This window comes from Brienomyrus brachyistius, unplaced genomic scaffold (assembly GCF_023856365.1).
Source record: "Brienomyrus brachyistius isolate T26 unplaced genomic scaffold, BBRACH_0.4 scaffold32, whole genome shotgun sequence".
NCBI classification, from domain to species: Eukaryota; Metazoa; Chordata; class Actinopteri; order Osteoglossiformes; family Mormyridae; genus Brienomyrus; species Brienomyrus brachyistius.
Window position 1 is genome coordinate 3,403,626 of NW_026042307.1, and position 18,966 is coordinate 3,422,591.

Sequence of the window (18,966 nt, forward strand, 5' to 3'; positions counted from 1 at the left end):
TACGTCAAAAAAAAATGTCTAACAGTAAACTTTCTCAGTGAAACTACTGATAATAACATTCATGCCTAAATAGTGTACAAAATTCACAACTAGCTATTGAAAATATTAGCTATTAAGGAACTAACCTGAAGCTCCCCCTGATGTAATATCAGTGAGGTTAGTAATGGCTCAGATTTTTTTAAACTGAGTGGAAGCATTGAGTGCACGTAGGAACTCAATTGGGTTAACTGTCCCCAATGTAGGTCTCCGTGCCCGAAGACTGGACATACACCAGCCTCTTCTCCTCCCATCGCCAGCACCACCTGGCTGGCAACATGGAGATGCTGCTGCAGGTGGCGCTGCATTTCCACCTACCAGAATCTCCTCATCCCTTACAGGAGTATAGAGACACGCTCTACCTCACACAGGTAGACCTGAAGCACCTGTGCACATGTAACGACCTAATGGTAACATCAGGTCAATGCAGTCTGTTGGTCAGGTGGGCCAGTATGTGACTCAGAGGGATAGGACTGTGCCTGTGATCAGAAGGTTGCCAGATAAAATCCCATGGCCAGCAGATACCTGTGAGCAAGGCCCTTAACACCCAGTTGCTCCTGGGGCACCTCTAACTGGCGGACCCTGTGTTGTGACCCCCCCCCCCCCCCCCCCCCCCAATCTTGCTCTCGCATGTATGTGTCTGTGTGTCTCACGGACAGCAAAATGACATACAAGAAAGCAATCAGTATTACTATTCTATATTATATGCAAGACACGAAGATGTTTAGTTTGATCCGTCTGTCTGTCTGTCTGTTTGTTCTTAACACTATTTCCTTTTCTATTAAATCAGTTAGTACTTTTTGTATATGCCAGATCAGCATGGTAATCACCTGAAATTCCCCCGTACATCTGCCTTGATGGGCAGGAAATTAACCAAGAACCGAATTTCCTTAGTTTGTTTGTTTACATCTGACTGGATAATTATCATCATGTGTTTACCCCTCTGCTAGAGTGATTGCCTGTTTTTTTTTTTTTTTTTTTTTTTTTTCTTTTTTTCTTTTTTTTAAATCTCATTAGAAATGTGAAGTGTTTGTATATTATGATGTAATAATTACATTTGAGACAGAGTTAAAATATTGTAAATATGATAAATACTATATGGCTTTAAGGACGTCCAGCTGTATGTTGGGATGTCTAGAGTCACAGGACAGTGTGTCTCCCCATGTTTGTTTACAGGTGATGCAGGCGCAGTGTGTGAAAGCTCAGACAGAGTTCTACCGCCGGAGTCGAAGTGAGATCATCGAAGGCCAGGGCCAAACGATGGGCGCCCTCTACTGGCAACTCAATGACATTTGGCAAGGCCCCTCCTGGGCCTCCATTGGTTAGTGACTTCACCCAGTGCACCTGTTACCAGTTATAAAAATGCATACATTTTAACACGTCTGAGAAAAAGAACAGCACTTTGGTAAATCTGGAGTGGTACCTTATAAAGACTGGCCAGCAGATGGCAGCATTTTCACACTGAATATGGAATTCTCCAGTTTGGTCGCAGATGGTTTCAGAACAGATGGTGACGTTACATCAGAGGTTTGTGCACTTCAGTGGAACATGACTCTTTGTTTCCTCAGAGTTTGGGGGGAAGTGGAAGATGCTGCACTACTTTGCCAAAGATTTCTTTGCTCCTGTGCTGCCGGTGGGCTTCCAAGACCAGGGCAATCTGCTGATCTATGCCGTGTCGGACCTGAACATTAACAAAACTCTTAGCGTGGTGGTAGGTCGTTGGGGTAGATGTAGAGCACTTGCATGTAAAAGTAATGGAGGGTACCATGTATATTCATAGAAAACATAATGGTGTTAACTAAATGGTCTCTGTCAGATCACAGTGTACCAGTGGAGCAGCATGGAGCCGGTGTGCACTGTGACCTCTGGGGCATTGCCAGTGAGCGGAGGAACAGCTCTGCCCCTGTACAAAACGCCACTTAAGGAGCTGTTAGCAAACTGTGCAAATTGCACCGTGCAAACCTGCCTGCTGACTTTCCATCTTGAGGAGGCTGGGCGCCAGCTTGGCCCCATGAACCACCTTTTTCTCAGCTCCCCCAAGGAGGCCCAGGGGCTGCAGAAGCCTGACATCACAGTGAGTGTCCCTCTGTACTGCCATTTCCTGCCAGTCCTCTTCCTCTGCTCTTCAACAACAGCCATCCATCCATCCATTTTCCAAACTGCTTATCCTACTGGGTTGCAGGGGGTCTGGAGCCTATCCCGGAAGCAATGGGCACGAGGCAGGGAATAACCCAGGATGGGGGGCCAGCCCATCGCAGGGCACACTCACACACCATTCACTCACACATGCACACCTATGGGCAATTTAGCAACTCCAATTAGCCTCAGCATGTTTTTGGACTGTGGGGGGAAACCGGAGTACCCGGAGGAAACCCCACGACGACATAGGGAGAACATGCAAACTCCGCACACATGTGACCCAGGTAGAGACTCGAACCCGGGCCGCAGAGGTGTGAGGCAACAATGCTAACCACTGCACCACCATGCCGCCCCTCAACTACAGCCTTCCCCCATAATTGATGTTTTTTTTGTAAGTTTTAATCAACTTTCAATAAGTAGTTATTTAAGGCTATAGTGATACCAATGCTACCCCAAAGCCTAATGCTGAGTCCACCACAAATGAGTTGTTGGTTCATTGAAGGACACTCACACTAGCTGTCACCAGCACACACTAATGGCGAGTCACAGTGAGGTATACAGGTAAAAACTGGGTATCTGTAGGAAATTCACATGGCAAGAAGAACTCACAGCAATTAGCTGTCAGGAGTTCACATTATTATTTAAAGAATTTCCTGGAAGAGAGAATGTATGGGGAACTGGCTACCATCATTTCATGGATTTAATAGCACTACCGTTGTATTAGTAAGATCTATTTAAAGTATGTAAAAGTGAAAATAGAAACTCACAGCAATGTGAATCTTTGGTTTTTGTTAAGAATTCCATGCATTACTGTTTTACGACATTCAACGGCTGATTCCCTTAAGTCTCATTTACAGGAAATTCAAGCCATTTCTCCTAATGAAATGGGTGTCTTTCTCTGCTCCCTGCCAGACAAAGGTCCAGCAAGATGGGAACACCTTCACGGTTATCATCCAGACCTCGGCCATTACCCCGTTCTTGTGGCTGGATGTGGGTGACATTCCCGGTCGGTTTGACTCGAATGGTTTCTTAATGGTCACCAAGAGCCGGTCGGTGCAGTTCTACCCCTGGGCTCCCACAAGTGCTGCCAAGCTTTCCCAGGTCCTGACGATCTCCTCCCTGAGGGGTGTGTACTGACCTCCACCAGTGGTACTCCATGATTATCTTGCCAATTTTCTTTTGAAATGAATCCATTTAAATTTAACTTCCTTCTTGGTCTTATCGGGAATCCTTAAACCAAATGAATGTCCATGGAATTAAATCAAATGTTCCCTTGTGAAAAGCAACTGGGAAAAAAATGTACACAAGCATCCCCATGTATTTTGTGATACTTATTCTGCAGCAATTTTACAATGTGCCTGGTGTAGAGAATGAATGGAAAATATAATGAATGTCCAAAGCACTTTACAAAATTTTATTATAAAAGTATTACAGTCATGCCAAATAAAAGCAAACAAAATAAAGTAGCTTTTTTAGGCAGTCGAGTTTATATAGAACAAAATGAATTTGGTACATAACCTTTGGCTGTTAGTGCAGGGCACATCAAATTTTTTTCTTAATACAGGGAACATAAGTGCTTGATGTAATTAGGTAACATTCCAGACATGCATGAGTTTTTTTTTTTTTTAATTTTAAAAGGACAGTATCCCTTTAGCAGAGGTGCTGATGTTTTTTTATTCTGGAAAAACCTCTGTTCAACACAGAGTACTTTGCAATAAATATGCATCAACATTTAGTTGTACTGCGGTGCTTTGTTTCCTCAGAGACAAGTGTACAGCCATCTTAATTTACATAGTCATTTGCATATTTCCAAAGTGGAAAGCATTTAAGTCTGGATATGTAGCTTAAGTAAATGTACCTTATCTTTAAACACCACACTACTTTTAAAAGTCAGTTGCAACTACAGGAACACAAAGGCAATTTTACATGAAGAAAAACAAAGATTCACAATGGACTGACAAGACTCCAGGGGACACACAATTACAAGCACAAAATGGATAATAGTAGCGAACATTCACTTGGTGAACTAGGAGTTCATGGCCTTCTGACTTTAATCAGCAGTAGGCCTGTTTCATTAGGAAAAAGTGACATTTAAAAGGATTGACATTTGAGGTGTGGCACTCTGGCATGGGGGGAAGACTCCTTGTCTTTCATGACCAACCAAGATTGGTGACCGGGTCCATCATTGCTTCATAGCTGAGCCTCACCCCACACTATTATATTGAACATAAAATATCACAATCCCAAGGTGGGGAGCAATTTACTCTAACCTGAGAGCAGTCTCTGAGCCTCTTTGGAGTTTTACACAAAACATGGCTGAGACAGAGTAGCTTTAAAAGAAACCATTCTATCCTTTTATTCCAGGGGCCTAAATGTCAGGTACCTGACTAAACATGAAGGAATGGATACACACGCAACATATGACAACTTTCTGTGGAGTAAGTCTATCGGTGTGGGACTGGTGTATGTCCCCATGTCTCTCTCAGCTAAGTTTGACACCAGAATTTCTTTTCCACTTCTGCTTACGTGTCAATATTGCAGCCGACTTAGTAAACGTTAGTAATGACCGCCACTTCTAGGAGAAATATAACTCAAAGTGTGTGAAATAACATCCGCATGTTTCTTTGGCCTAAGGGAGACCTATCTGTGACACTGAATACTGTGGCACCACGGGGATCCCTGATAGGCCGAGGAGACCGGGGTGGGGGGGGCGTGGCAATTGGGTTGCAGGGCTTGGAGTGATTACAGTTCAACCTGTGTGACGCACCAATGGGCAGGGTCGTCAGAGCAGCTGGGAGGGCCACACAGCGAGCCCACCAGGCTGAGACTTGACTTCATGAAAGATGTCTCCACCCCGCTGTCGCACGTAGTGCTCTCCTCTGGCCCGCCGAGCACACACTGGGGCGACCCTGCAGGGGTGGGGTGACATGGTTTATCATAGGAACTGACTGTCACTGGGCAACTAACATGGGTTCCCCAGGCAACCACAGGGACCGTAAAGGAGTTCAAGAGGAAAAAAAAATCTGCATTCTCCACAGATAGTCTTTGTGTAACAGTAAAGAAAATAGAAAGCTTTAGAAGCTGCCCTCCCCCATCGTGGTTTTCCAGTTGTGATGACCAAGTATCTGGTTACGTAACGAAACCACCCTTTGTATTAGGTAACGTAACGAAACCTCTTAATGTCAGACGTTACGAGTGAAGCACTCTCACTTGCTCTCTGTTCCACTTTGGAGAACCGGAAATGGCGCTGAGCCCTACAACGTTTTGGGGAGGGCAGAGATGGAACGGCACACCCTCCACTAACCTTTCGCTGTACGGATTTAAAAGCAGAAGTGGCCACTTTCTGAGGGGAATTTGACTGGCGCTCATGTCTGTCAGCTCGCAGTTTCTGACCCTTTTCCCTGGGAATTCCCTGCTTTGCTTATCAAGACCCTGCAAAGTATTTGACCTTAAGAGTTTAAAAAAAAAAAAAAAGCCACACTGACGGATACTTTCCTGCCACTAAAACTCCAGGAAAACCCAAAACTGCTGCTTGACTGGACAAGGAATACTACCTTCATTGTTCAAGACGGAAGGAGCCACATGATGCTTACGTTCATTTCTGAGGAAAGTGCTGTAATGTCATTACCTTTTAACATTACAACGGACCATTTTTTCATCAGTCATGTGGAGTTACTGCACACATTTTGGCATGTGGGTGGGGGAATTTGATTTTCACTGGGGGAATGAGACAGGCAAGCCAAAAGCTCAACCATTCTGAAAGACAAACAGTCAGGGCTCACAACGTGGCTTTACCTGAGGTCTGCTCCTGCAAGTCCGAGTACGACGTGTCTTCACATAGCGCCCTCTGTAGGATGTCCAGAGCACTGCTGCTGTCCACCTGTCTCAGGGCTCCTGCTAACTCCTTCACTGTACCACCGGACACCTGTTAGCAGATACACTGAGGGTAAGCATTCACCAGTCTGGTACACATTCACAAATATCCCAGGGACACGTGACTGAGGCCGGGTACTGGGACAGGTACAAAGAAACCTCCCTGGCTGTACCTCCAAAAGGATTCACTTTGTTTTTGGGCAGGTGGATAATGAGGAGAGAAAGCCATTTTCTGACATGACATATTAATTAATGTATTCAGGCCAGAAAGATGCTTAAAAGTCAAGAAGTCAGACGATCAAAAGGCTGGGAATTTTACTCTCCAGCAACTTCAGGCTTCAATACAAGAACATAAAAGTGGTTATTACTCTGTGTGTGAATACCTCATACAACCATCACAGCAGATACGAGCGCCAAAATCTGTGAAAGATGATTGATTTCTATGAAGACAAGCCCTATACCCCAATGACAAGTTTCAACAGTATACATTTACAACTCAAAAAGCCTGATTCAGGTGGAGAATAAAATGCTGTATTTTCCTATAAACAGAATCACAATTTCCATTTTGATGGGCACACAAATCACCAAATATGAGGACTTTTATATTCATATAGCTACCTGGAAGAGTCATTTTCAGAGAACGAGTGAGTGACACAAACACCACCACTTTATGGACAGAGAAGTCACATAAAAGAGGTGGTTAAGAAGGTAAATGCAGTCTTATGTCAAGCCTGATTGAGTAACGTTTGATCGCATTTACATCTGAGGTTCACAGTCAATGATGTATACACTGATCGAGAGCCGCGTAAAAGTGGACGTAGAAGAATGCTTATTAGTGTAACTGGTGCAGGAGAGTGGGCAGCTGTCAGCACATGATGATTCATATGTAAGTTGTAGTACGTTGTACATACAGTAATGTATATGTGATGGACTTGGTTCTGGTTCCAAATGTGAACACAAACCTATAACTGGAAATTTAACTTGGGTGACCACAGAAAAAGATTCAAGCAGAGCATAGCAATGAGAGCACTGCATACCTCATAGCTGTCCAGTAGCGTGCGTGCGGGGGAGGGACTCAAGCGGAAGGCAGTGTTGAGCACTCCCAGACCCAGGGCTTGGGCCAGGCTCTCCCAGGTCTGCGTGGGCTGCTCCAGGGCACGACACAGTGCCTGCTTGGTGTCATCATTCAGCCTCTTCAGGTCCCCTTTAGGACACAGTTTTAAGCATTAGACCGAGCTCCACCCCCACACCTTCAAACCACACATGCTGCAATGCTATACAGAAATGGCTTATTATGATCAATATAATGGCCAGCAGAACCACAGGAATGGTGGAGATCACCAGCAATTTGCTTTAGCACCACAGCCAATCAGGGCCAGGTTAACTTCGAGGGGCCCTTGGCTGTCATGGCTAGGAGGCTCCCCACACCAGCCACTTCTGCTACTTTTTGTGCCAAAAGAGAAACGAGGGGGAATTAAATTCACTGATCAGCATGTTAAAGGTGTTGGTGGTAAAACTTGCTGAGCAGGGTACTGGTGAATTGATTGTCCAGATTTATAAGTTTAACCATTCCATATTTCCTGAAGCAGCTCAGGGCCCCTCATTTGTGTTGTAACCCTAGGCTTACCTTGTAGGGGCACAGCATCCGGGATGCTGATTGGTTGGTACTGCTTGCCGTTCAGGATGTCATATACCTGTGGGGAAGAGGTACCGGATGCTACTGGGACAAGATATGTGAGGATTGACTGATTATGTTGATTCTTAATGCCGTGCTGGTAACTCCAGCTATATTCATAACAAATGTACATGGGTATTAGAATAAAGGACCAAAAAGGTAAAAACACTACAATCAGTAAAAATAAATCTAAATAAGATACTTAAGATTGTCTTTTGATGAAAAATCTGGTGGTAACTCCACCTAAGGCAGTTTAAAGAAGGACAATACAGTAAAATGTGTGAGGAAAAAAGGCTGCCATCAGAGTCATAACACCCTGGGGGCACTGACCTCAGCGCTGGCCGCGACGTCAAATGGGCTTGTCCCTGGGACGTAACCATCATCTTCATCCTCCTTGCCGGGGCTCTGCTCGTCCTCACTGTCGTACAGGGGCTCGTAGTTCTGCCTGTGAGGGTCTGCTCCTAGACGGCAAAAGGCGGCAGGTTACCTCAGCCAGCGCTACTTTGGTCAACATGGCCTTCATGTATATCAGAGAAGGGAGAGAGATGCGGTTCTAGGAGGTTTTGGGGTGGAACCAGTGACATAAGCAGGTTGAACTACTCATGATTGTGTGCAACATTTGAGAGAGTGACAGAATAGCCAATAAGCTCATATCCACCAGTGGCATGAATGAGCAGGTCTCACCCAGAGCATGGCTATTCAGTCTGTTTAAATAAAGCCTTTTTAAAGTGAAATGGTGAAATACTTTTATATTTATTTCGTTTAGCAGACCCTTTGGTTCAAAGTGATGTGCTATTTGCCTCACTTGTACATTATAAACAAACAGCTATTATGGAGTCAACTGGGCATAAGTGTAGCTAGGCTGAGCTTCCAGTGTACAAGCGTACAAGTGTAAGCAATACTGAAGCAGGAGCTTGACAACAACTTCCTAGTGAGAAGAAGAACCTAATAAGACTGCTATTAAATGGGCAGAAAAATACTGCCAGGACTGTGACCACATTTACTAAGAGTCTCCAATGAAGATACACCAGGATGAATTGGAATTATGACCGTATGACCGTGGTTAGCACTGTTGCGTCACACCTCTGGGACCCGGGTTCGAGTCTCCGCCTGGGTTACATGTGTGTGGAGCTTGAATGTTCTCCCCATGTCGTCCTGGGGTTTCCGGTTTCCCCCCCACAGTCCAAAGACATGCTAAGGCTAATTGGAGTGTGTGAGTGTGGCCTGCGATGGGCTGGCCCCCCATCCTGGGTTGTTCCCTGCCTCGTGCCCATAGCTTCCGGGACAGGCTCCGGACCCCTCAGTTTGGAAAATGGATGGATGACCCATTGGGAATGACAATGCCAACCTCCCTGCACTCACCCGCAGCCATGAGGAGAGCAGTCAGCTTGACTGAGCCACGCCCAGCAGCAATGTGGAGGGGGGTGGAGCCATTGTAGGTGCACGAGTCCACATGTGCATTCCCCTGTAGATGGGGCACACGGAAATTATGAGGTTACTTTCACCATGACATTTTACTGGTGTTTTATCGCCCAAAGTGACTAAAAAAAAAAAAACTTTAATCCATTTATTGAGGCTCCCCAAGTGAAGGATGTTTTGCAAACTAGTTCAACCTCTATTATACAGCATCTCCAGTGTTTCTCAATCCAGTCCTCAGGGACCCCTAGATGACCCAGATTTTTGATCCTTGCCAGCCCTTAACCAATCAAGAATACCGAATACCTGGTACAGGTGTGCTGGGAGCTGGGAGGAAGCAAAAATGTGGGGCATCACTGCATTTCTGAGGACTGGGTTGAGTAACACCGCCCTAAGGGGAACTGTCCACCTGTCTCGTCCACATAGCCAACCCCTTCCATCCCACCGCCCTGTAACGCAGCCTTGGTTACCTCTAGCAGTAGGCAACCAGCCAGCGAGACATTGTCCAGCTCAGCGGTCAGGTGCAGTGCACTGCGGCCACTGCTTAGCTCCTGTGTGTCAGCTGATGCCTTGCTCTCCAGCAGGTGGCGCAGGGATGCCAGGCTGTTCGTTAACACTGCCAGATGGATGGCACACAGCCCTGAGGAGACACCATGGAATTAGGTGGAAGGTTCAGAGTGTTGTGTGTAGGCCACGCCCCGTGTGTAGGCCACGCCCCGTGTGTAGGCCACGCCCCGTGTGTAGGCCACGCCCCGTGTGTAGGCCACGCCCCGTGTGTAGGCCACGCCCCGTGCATACCTGCAGTGTTGGGCTGATTGACAAACTTCGCCGAGTCTGGGTGCTGCAGGAGCAGCCCTAGGATCTTCCCGTCACCTTGCTGGGTGGCCAGGTGCAAGGCCGTGTTTCCATGGCGGTCTGTGAGGCTGGCATCTGCCCCAGCCTCCAGCAAAGCCTCCACTGCCTCCTCTTGCTGGGTAATGACAGCCAAGTGAAGGGGAGTCTGAAAGACATACATCAAATGACTAACGCTGTACTGAGAGAAAGGAGATAGAGACCCAAGGGATCTACACTGCTGCTCTTTGTGGGATATGACCCCACAACCTCTGCCCACCAACGCTGAAAGCATGTAGTACCTGGTATAGGTCGTTCCTCATGTTGATCACATCCTCCCCGGGTAGTGTAGAAATTACTTGAGCCAAGCTGCACACTGCTCGCGTCCGACTGTGGATCACACCCAAGTGCAGGCCTCTGCCAGTGGGAGAAGCCCTTCACTACTAGACCAATGACTATAACTTTATGATCACATTCATTCACTTCACAGACTCCCTATTACTCCAGAAGACCACTATTGTTTCTAATTTACATAAATAATATAGATACCAATATATACAGTAAACTGGTGAAATTTGCTGATGACACCAAGGTGGGTGGTGTAGCAGATACTGAATTAGCGGCTCAGCAGCTACAGCGGGATCTTGATTTAATTAGTCACTGGGCCGATACCTGGCAGATGAAATTTAATGTAGACAAATGTAAGGTACTCCATGTAGGGAGCAGAAATATAAAGTACAAGTATTTTATGGGTCCCACTGAAATAAAGGTAGCTGATCATGAAAAAGACCTTGGTGTGTATGTTGATGCTTCTATGTCCCATTCTCGCCAGTGTGGGGAAGCAATAAAAAAGGCCAATAGGATGTTGGGGTATATCTCCAGGTGTGTGGAGTATTTGTCAAGGGAGGTAATGCTAAGATTATACAATTCCTTGGTGAGACCTCACCTAGAATATTGTGTGCAGGTTTGGTCACCATATCTTAAAAAGGACATTGTGGCCTTAGAAAATGTGCAGCGTAGGGCCACAAAAATGATTCCTGGTCTTAGAGGAATGTCATACGAGGAACGGTTACTTGAGCTAAATCTGTTCAGTCTCAAGCAAAGGAGACTGAGGGGGGACATGATCCAGGTATATAAGATTCTAACAGGTTTGGATGCTGTTCAACCAAATAGTTACTTCAGCATTAGTTCAAATACACGAACTCGTGGCCATAGGTGGAAATTAGTGGGAGAACATTTCAAGCTGGATTTAAGGAAGCACTTCTTCACACAGCGCATAGTCAGAGTATGGAATAGTCTTCCTGATAACGTAGTGCAAGCTGAATCCTTGGGTTCCTTTAAATCAGAGCTAGATAAGATTTTAACAACTCTGAGCTATTAGTTAAGTTCTCCCCAAGCGAGCTTGATGGGCCGAATGGCCTCCTCTCATTTGTATAGTTTTTATGTTCTTATGTTCTTAACATGGGTGGGACTAATGTTAGCCGCTAATGGAGTAGTCTTCATTGAACCTCTTTTTTTAAGAATCAAGGTCATTCTTCAGTGGTTGTACTTTTGTTTCACATTGAGGCCAGTATGGTAATCCTGCACACCAAGCATTTTAAATCCTTATTTCTCCCATTAGTATAATCCCTTTTATTACCAATGTGAGGCAAAAGTGACACACTATTGAGAAAGCAGGGTCTCTGGAGAAATTGGGGGTTAAGCATCTCACTCAATGGTCCACTGGTAAAATCACTCTGCTGACCCTGGGATTCGAACCAGCAACCTTCCGATCAAAGGAACAGCATCCTTTGTGCTGACATATCGCCCCTGTCCAATAATTAATCCTTTACTAATCAACTGAGCTATTGGCTCTTGTATACAAAGTGAGAATCATGCCCCTAGATCAATGAGCCATTATAACAATATAAATAGATTCCCTCTGAGAACAAGCGTGAGTATGCCGAGTGGCTTACGTGTCCCCGTTCTCATCTTGGGTGGTCATCAGGGGGCGCTGTAAGGCCAGTAGCATGCGGACATCACCGCTGGCAGCATACTGGAATAGGGCTTCAGCCTGCCTCTGCGCTAGTGCCACCAGCTGGTCTTCCACTCCTGGGGAGATACCAATGTTAATGTGGTCCCAATAGTGCCACGTAGCTTACCACCTGACCTCAGCTAAGGGATACTGTTTTTACTGAGAAATACTGCAAGCAATACTATGGTAACTGGATGTTTTCTGTCGATTTCTCTTAACAGGCCAGCACTCACCACCCACGTTCTCTTGTGAGGCATTACATGGACCCAGATCAGGGGACGATGCCTCGAGTGTTTCGCCCTCAGCTGCCCCACGCAGGCACACCTCTCCTCCGGCTGCAGGGTCGTCATCACCATCACTGTCCTCATCCTGGTAGTCACAGTCACTGGGTACCTGAGAGGCTGGCACAGGAGGTGAGAGTCAACACACCGGGAATAGGTGTGTCTCCCTGTATCTTCTGACCAATAGTACACAACCCCCTGTTACAGGCACACGAAATATAACTTAATGGTGTTTTAGTCCAGGTTACAGATCTGACAAAGCAAAAGATTTTTTAAGGGACCCAACATCCTCCCAGGGAGTCCTAGAGAAGTCACCCTCCCTCGCCCGCATTTCTTCCATCCACTAGTAGGGGACTCACTGTGCTTCATCCCCGTCCCTCCGCTTCCATGTGGGAAGGAGTATCCACCCCCATAGGCACTGCCCCCATACGTGCCATAGCCTGGGAAATAGGAGTGGCCTGCAAGACAAGGGCAAGTGTGACACTTCCTTATCAGGTTGATCCCCTGAGATTCAAGGCTGACCCCTATCTTTAAATGTTGCTTTATATTAAATTTCTACTAGGAGATCAATTAAGTAACTCCCAAATGGCATTCGCTAGTACCCCCTCAATATATACATACCACCACCTGTGCCAGGGCCCCCTCCGGTGGCCGGGCCGCCCCCTCCACCTCTATACATGCCCCCGCTTCCACCTGGGCCTGGGGGTCCATAGTCCTGGAAGTTGGGCAGTGTTTTCTGCCTCTTCCGTTGCACCTCCTCTTTGTCTGCACACATGGACAAGAAGAGCAGTCAGCGAGTTTTATGCAGAGAGAGTGGATGGTAGTGAGTGGAGTGGATGGAGAATGACATTTATGAAGGCACAGCACCAACAAGCATCAAATGTTTATCTGTTATCTAAAAACCATAGCAACCACTGTGATTCTTAGTAATGTTGTAGAAAAAAAAGAAAAGAAAAAAAAAGATGCATCAATTTAAAAACCTTTCTGGTTTCGCACCTTCAGGTTCGTGAGTTCGAATCACATACAGACTCAGTGAGTGTGTGTGTGGTTACATGTGCATGTGAGTGAGTGTCCTGAAATAGCCTCATGGTCTGTGCTTATTGACCTTGGACTGCACCAAGTTACACCTGGGGGGGGGGGGGGGGTGACACCAAAATGATTGTGTATTTAAAAACTGATACCTGAACTGGCAAACTTCCCCACTTTTTCCAATTACTAATAATGTTGTAATTCAATGTAGACAGATTTTACAAAACTATTTTGTAAATTTAGTATTCATATAATCTAAGAAGTCTTATATTTAGACATGTGAATAGGTTGTAACTAGATGACACAGATTCCATGCAGATAACTGTTTCCCTCGCCTTGGGCTGAGCGATACATCTTACAGTACATCAATACATTTTATAGATACAGGATGATGGTTTATTGATATACTTTTACTGTGTGTTAAAATTAGGGTTATAAAGATTAAAGAAATGAATAGTGCAAACAACACAAGAGTTTCAGTCATGATGTGGCAGACTCCCAGAATACATAGGGAAAATCAAATCAATTCGGTTAGTATCACACAGGGAAGCTGATGAAGGCAAAGGGTGAGGAATCATTGTTACTTGGGTCATTTTATTTTAAAACATTGAAAACAGGCTCACAGGAAAACAACAAAAAAAAATAAAATCACAATTTGCAATATTTGTTTTATTTTGTTAAAGAGTAATAACTTAAAATGTGTTTTCAGTTATTAAATGCACTTTCAATGGCTGTCAGGTTTATGTTTTTAGAGCCATTTGCCAAACAGGTTTTAGATTTTAGTGTTTTTGTTCATAAACATTCACCGTCTGTTTCAAGAGCAATGTCATAAACCGATTTTAAAACTGCTATTTGCAATAATGAAAATGTCTACTGAATAGCTGTACACTTACAAACAGGGAAGGACAACAAGTCTGTGTTTAAGTTGAATTTGTAGGCAAGTTGGAAAACTAATAATTCAGTCCATAATAATAATTATACACTAAAAGTAACTACATATGGTGCTGTACTGTACCTTCAGCCGACGAACCACTGAAGCCTCGTAACATTTGCACGAGTGTCACAAAAATACAGCAAAGCATGGTTTTGGTGTATTTCGCCCAGCCCTAAATGCGTGGTGACTCGCATACCCTTCCATGAAAATCCTTTGTCCATCAGATTTGTTCTAGTGCCGACACTGAAGCTGTGATTAAAAATTGATGATTTCAAATGGATAACAACTACTGGTTATTTAACACTGATTACTAAATAGAAAAATTGACAGTTTAAAATGTGAAGTGGGGATAGTGAGCTGGCAAAAGACATTGATTTTGATGAAGTGATTCAGAAGTTTGAAGGCCAGGAAAGCAAACTTCTGATATAGTCAAGATGTTCGGTAAATGCTGAAATACTTGTGTATTTGTTTCTGTTTGTTTTAAGAACATAAGAACATAAGAACTATACAAACGAGAGGAGGCCATTCGGCCCATCAAGCTCGCTTGGGGAGAACTAAACTAATAGCTCAGAGTCGTTAAAATCTTATCTAGCTCTGATTTAAAGGAACCCAAGGATTCAGCTTGCACTACATTATCAGGAAGGCTATTCCATACTCTGACTACACGCTGCGTAAAGAAGTGCTTCCTTAAATCCAGCTTGAAATGTTCTCCCGCTAATTTCCACCTATGGCCACGAGTTCGTGTATTTAAACTAATGCTGAAGTAACTATTTGGTTGAACAGCATCCAAACCTGTTAGAATCTTATATACCTGGATCATGTCCCCCCTCAATCTCCTTTGCTTGAGACTGAACAGATTTAGCTCAAGTAACCGTTCCTCGTATGACATTCCTCTAAGACCAGGAATCATTTTTGTGGCCCTACGCTGCACCTTTTCTAAGGCCACAATGTCCTTTTTAAGATATGGTGACCAAACCTGCACACAATATTCTAGGTGAGGTCTCACCAAGGAATTGTATAATCTTAGCATTACCTCCCTTGACTTAAACTCCACACACCTGGAGATGTACCCCAACATCCTATTGGCCTTTTTTATTGCTTCCCCACACTGGCGAGAATGGGACATGGAAGCATCAACATACACACCAAGGTCTTTCTCATGATCAGCTACCTTTATTTCAGTGACAGTTTTATAGTATTATATCATTTATGAATATGTATTTATCTTCAACCTCTACATTATTTGAGCCGTTATTGACCTAACCTAATCCATTAATGTATGTAATGTAACAGTTGAACATTTAAATGAACATAATTTTGTATAATGTTTCATTTTAAGCACATGAAACGCATATATATTTAGAGATTTAGGCTGTGCATATGGTATTGTAATTTAAAGATGTAAACTGCATAATTTTAATCTTGTTAGCTGTTTATGTTACTACTATTGCCATTACATTCACTGCTATGTATGATTTACATTAGTACAAACATTAGTACAACATTAGTACAAAAAAAAAAAAGGATTCTGCATGGTTTGGTACAGGAGGATGTAGACTAGGGGGAGTTGATACCACGAGTTGCTGCACTAGGTGACACCTACCCTAGTCTTGGCACTGCCCCACCCACCCTGTTATCCAAAGCCTCATTTCCACCAATGCAGTGCCCGTGCTGGACTTTTTCCCCCAATCAGAGACTATTTCCCCATGCGTTTCCACAGCAAAAAATGGCACTGGGCCATAAAGAACGGCTCCAGCACGGCACCACAGAAAAGCTGGGCTCAGAATTTTGCACTGTAATGTCAGTGAAAGTGGGATGGGCTACGGCATCCAAACTGTCTGCATACCCGGAAAATTCAGTCTATAACCGATAGGCATGTAAGGATGAATCGCGAATCAGTTAAAAATTGATGTAAATGTATGACGATTTAAACCGGCTGATGTGGAAAATGAATCGCTGCTTTAGGAGTACTTCACGGTACTTTAACAGAAAAACTGGTGTAATATTACATTTGATTTCACGATGTCAGCTCAACGTCAGATGTCACTGCATATTCACGTCAACGTCAGTTTTTGGTTTTGACTGAACACAATTGAGATGGTGAGGGAATTTGAAATTGAGGACACACCCCCCGATTTTAAATTGTCGGTATGGCAGCATTTTAGCTTTCCAGTAATCACAAACGAAAACGGCGAGAAAAGCAGACAACACAAAAACTACGTGCAAACATTGTAAAAGACTGATAACATACACAAATAGCACAACGAACATGCTTCAGTATGTCCACCGGCACCACAGTGAGCTCAATTCACCACCGCCAGAGTGAAGATTATTAAAAGGGCAAACCATGCTAAAAAGCTGCACATGCAAGCCTTAGTTTATTTGTTAACACTTTATGTTCAGTGCACCTTCATAATGTATTCATAGAACATTCAGCATACAAGTACACTTTAAAATCCTAACATCCTTTAATATACATTAATAACAAACATTACATGTTTATACAATTATAATGTTTGTTATTATATAATGTTTATTAATGTATATTATAGCTGTTAAAGGATGTTAGGATGTAAAGGTGCACATGCATTATGAAGGTGTACTGAATGTTTTAGGAATGCAATATAAAGGCATTATGAAGGTGCAGTTAATGTAAAGCGTTACCGTTTATTTGAAGATTTTCTTTTTTTTATTTTGATTTGGGATTTTTTTTAAACAGTTTAGAAATATAAAAGAATATTTTTAAATAAATTTGTCTGCAGCTCATTCTGTTAAAAAATCGTGAGAGAATCGTATCGTGAACTCGTATCGAATTGTGAATCGTATCGAATCGTGAGTTGAATATATCATTACATCCCTAATAACCGATATAGTTAATCTAAGAACACTGGTGCTGGCAGTGAAACAACTTGCCAGCTTGTTAGAGGAATAAGGTTACATCGAAAAATGAAAGATTGATGTGCTGGCCAGATTTAATAAGTACAAATATGTCACAGGTCAAATAAACTATCGTGGTGTTTCAGTGGCGAAGAGATCATGAGGTGGGTAGCAATGTTCCGTTTTTTAGCAGTTTTCAGCATTACTGCGCGATCCTTACAAGGACAGCAGTAATACAGCAAGTGAGAATGAAGTGACACACACAGACGGGGGGGGAGGCCATTACGAAGACAAAAAAATAGCTTAAATGTTGTAAAATAGCTTAAAACGGTATGGACTGTATTTGCTAAAAACAAGATATTTTACGTAAAATATTAACTTGCACCAAAACACAAAAATGATGTTTTTTTATTCTGTAAAAAATGAAGGATCGATCTGCTGGCCAGATTTAAAGTATAAATATGTCACAGGTTGATTAAATAAAATATTGTGGTGTTCGAGTCGCAAAGAGATCGTGAGGCGGACTACAAAGTTTAGTTTTTAGCAAACTCTTTTATTGTGCGATCCTTAAAAGGACAGCAGTAAAACAACAAGCGAGAATAAAGAATAAACTCACACATACAAACGGGGAGCCTTTAAGGTGAAAAAAGTGGCTACAGCCTACAGAGACAGGGTGTATCGAGTCATACTCTGAAAACTTTTTTTTTTTTGTTTGGCAAAATAAATCCAAAAAACAAAATACCAATTAACCTTTACTTTCTCTCTCGCCTACGTAACATTTCTGTTCCGTTCTTTTTTGATATTGGTGGAAACGCAGGCTGGTTCTCAAAAGGCACCAAGCCTGAACCAGCCTAGCACCATCACCAGCACCAGCTTCGTGTTGGTGGAAACGAGGTCTCAGAGCTGCTTATGCAGTTCAGGGTCACAGCAGATGTAGAAAACAGAGGGAATGCGACAGTGTGATAGAGCCAATTGGTACCACCGAAATAAAGAGGAACGCTTACCGATGACCTGCGGGTGGTAGGTGAAGGGCTTCGGCTCACTCGTCTCATTGTCAGACTTCCTCTTGAGCTGCACGAACACTGAGATGGGCTTCTGAAGGTTGAGGTCGCGGTACTTGGGGGTCTTGAACACGATGGCGAACTGGAGCGAGCACAGACATTCGCAAAAGAAACATCACTTCACAAACAGCATTGGAAACTGGCTGAAAATTCAAAAGACCCAAATGCCTGAGAAGGTGGTCGGCTTATATGGTGCTATGAGTGTGCACGATCTGAAATTAGTTCAAAACCCCCCCTTATCCCCATCCAGGATAAGCAGACAGAAGGTGGAAGGATCGATAACATCAGTATGTTTATTTTTTTTTCTCTGTACTGTTTAGCTTTTTTCCCCTTTTTCCTTTCTAAACCATTTAGTATTTTGCTACTAATAATGTATTGCCACACACTTGTTAAATGCCTTGGGGCAACTGCATTGTACTGTAGAAAAATACACTGAATTGAATGTTTGGATGGATCAGATGACCGAAATCTTGTCACTTGATAATACTCCACTTGCTGATTACCATAAAAAAGAGTATAGAAATCACACATCAGACATTCCATTTCATTATTCCAAATCATATCAATTATTTCCACACAATATTCTGCAGGACTGGAATATGCATGTTCTTTGTTTTTAATATTTGTCAATTTTTCTTAAGCATTCTGGGACCTCCAAGCTCTGAAGCATGGAAAAAGCTGCAATTGTTCTGTTGCTTAATGCTTGAGTTAGGCAATACATCTATAAATCACTAAATAGTAGCCCAACCCTGCCCCTGGAGATCTATCACCCTGCAGAGCTTAGGTGCAGACCTAATTTA

At 43.6% G+C, this 18,966-nt stretch overlaps 2 protein-coding genes across 4 annotated transcripts in view; one reads left to right on the forward strand and one right to left on the reverse strand.

Annotated features, from left to right (window-relative positions):
- Positions 1-3,906, forward strand: part of manba (mannosidase, beta A, lysosomal) — a 16,887-nt gene extending 12,981 nt beyond the window's left edge. For both annotated transcript variants that reach the window (XM_048997158.1, XM_048997157.1), the window contains exons 13-17: positions 243-407; positions 1,213-1,357; positions 1,605-1,747; positions 1,853-2,110; positions 3,088-3,906. In XM_048997158.1, coding sequence (XP_048853115.1) covers positions 243-407; positions 1,213-1,357; positions 1,605-1,747; positions 1,853-2,110; positions 3,088-3,312 — 936 coding nt within the window. In that variant the 3' untranslated portion in view covers positions 3,313-3,906. The remainder of the gene's footprint in view (positions 1-242; positions 408-1,212; positions 1,358-1,604; positions 1,748-1,852; positions 2,111-3,087) is intronic.
- LOC125721140 (nuclear factor NF-kappa-B p105 subunit-like) overlaps positions 3,576-18,966 on the reverse strand; it is a 27,396-nt gene continuing 12,005 nt past the window's right edge. The window contains exons 11-24 of one of the 2 annotated variants that reach the window (XM_048997156.1): positions 18,110-18,248; positions 12,887-13,030; positions 12,625-12,723; positions 12,218-12,385; positions 11,926-12,061; positions 10,273-10,387; positions 9,938-10,139; positions 9,610-9,779; positions 9,086-9,188; positions 8,054-8,178; positions 7,676-7,742; positions 7,086-7,252; positions 5,971-6,100; positions 3,576-5,084 (exon numbers count right to left, since the gene is read on the reverse strand). In XM_048997156.1, the coding sequence (XP_048853113.1) occupies positions 4,918-5,084; positions 5,971-6,100; positions 7,086-7,252; positions 7,676-7,742; positions 8,054-8,178; positions 9,086-9,188; positions 9,610-9,779; positions 9,938-10,139; positions 10,273-10,387; positions 11,926-12,061; positions 12,218-12,385; positions 12,625-12,723; positions 12,887-13,030; positions 18,110-18,248 (1,932 nt within the window). In that variant the 3' untranslated portion in view covers positions 3,576-4,917. Of the gene's footprint in view, positions 5,085-5,970; positions 6,101-7,085; positions 7,253-7,675; positions 7,743-8,053; positions 8,185-9,085; positions 9,189-9,609; positions 9,780-9,937; positions 10,140-10,272; positions 10,388-11,925; positions 12,062-12,217; positions 12,386-12,624; positions 12,724-12,886; positions 13,031-18,109; positions 18,249-18,966 lie in introns of both variants that reach the window. The other variant, XM_048997155.1, reaches the window with a different exon arrangement.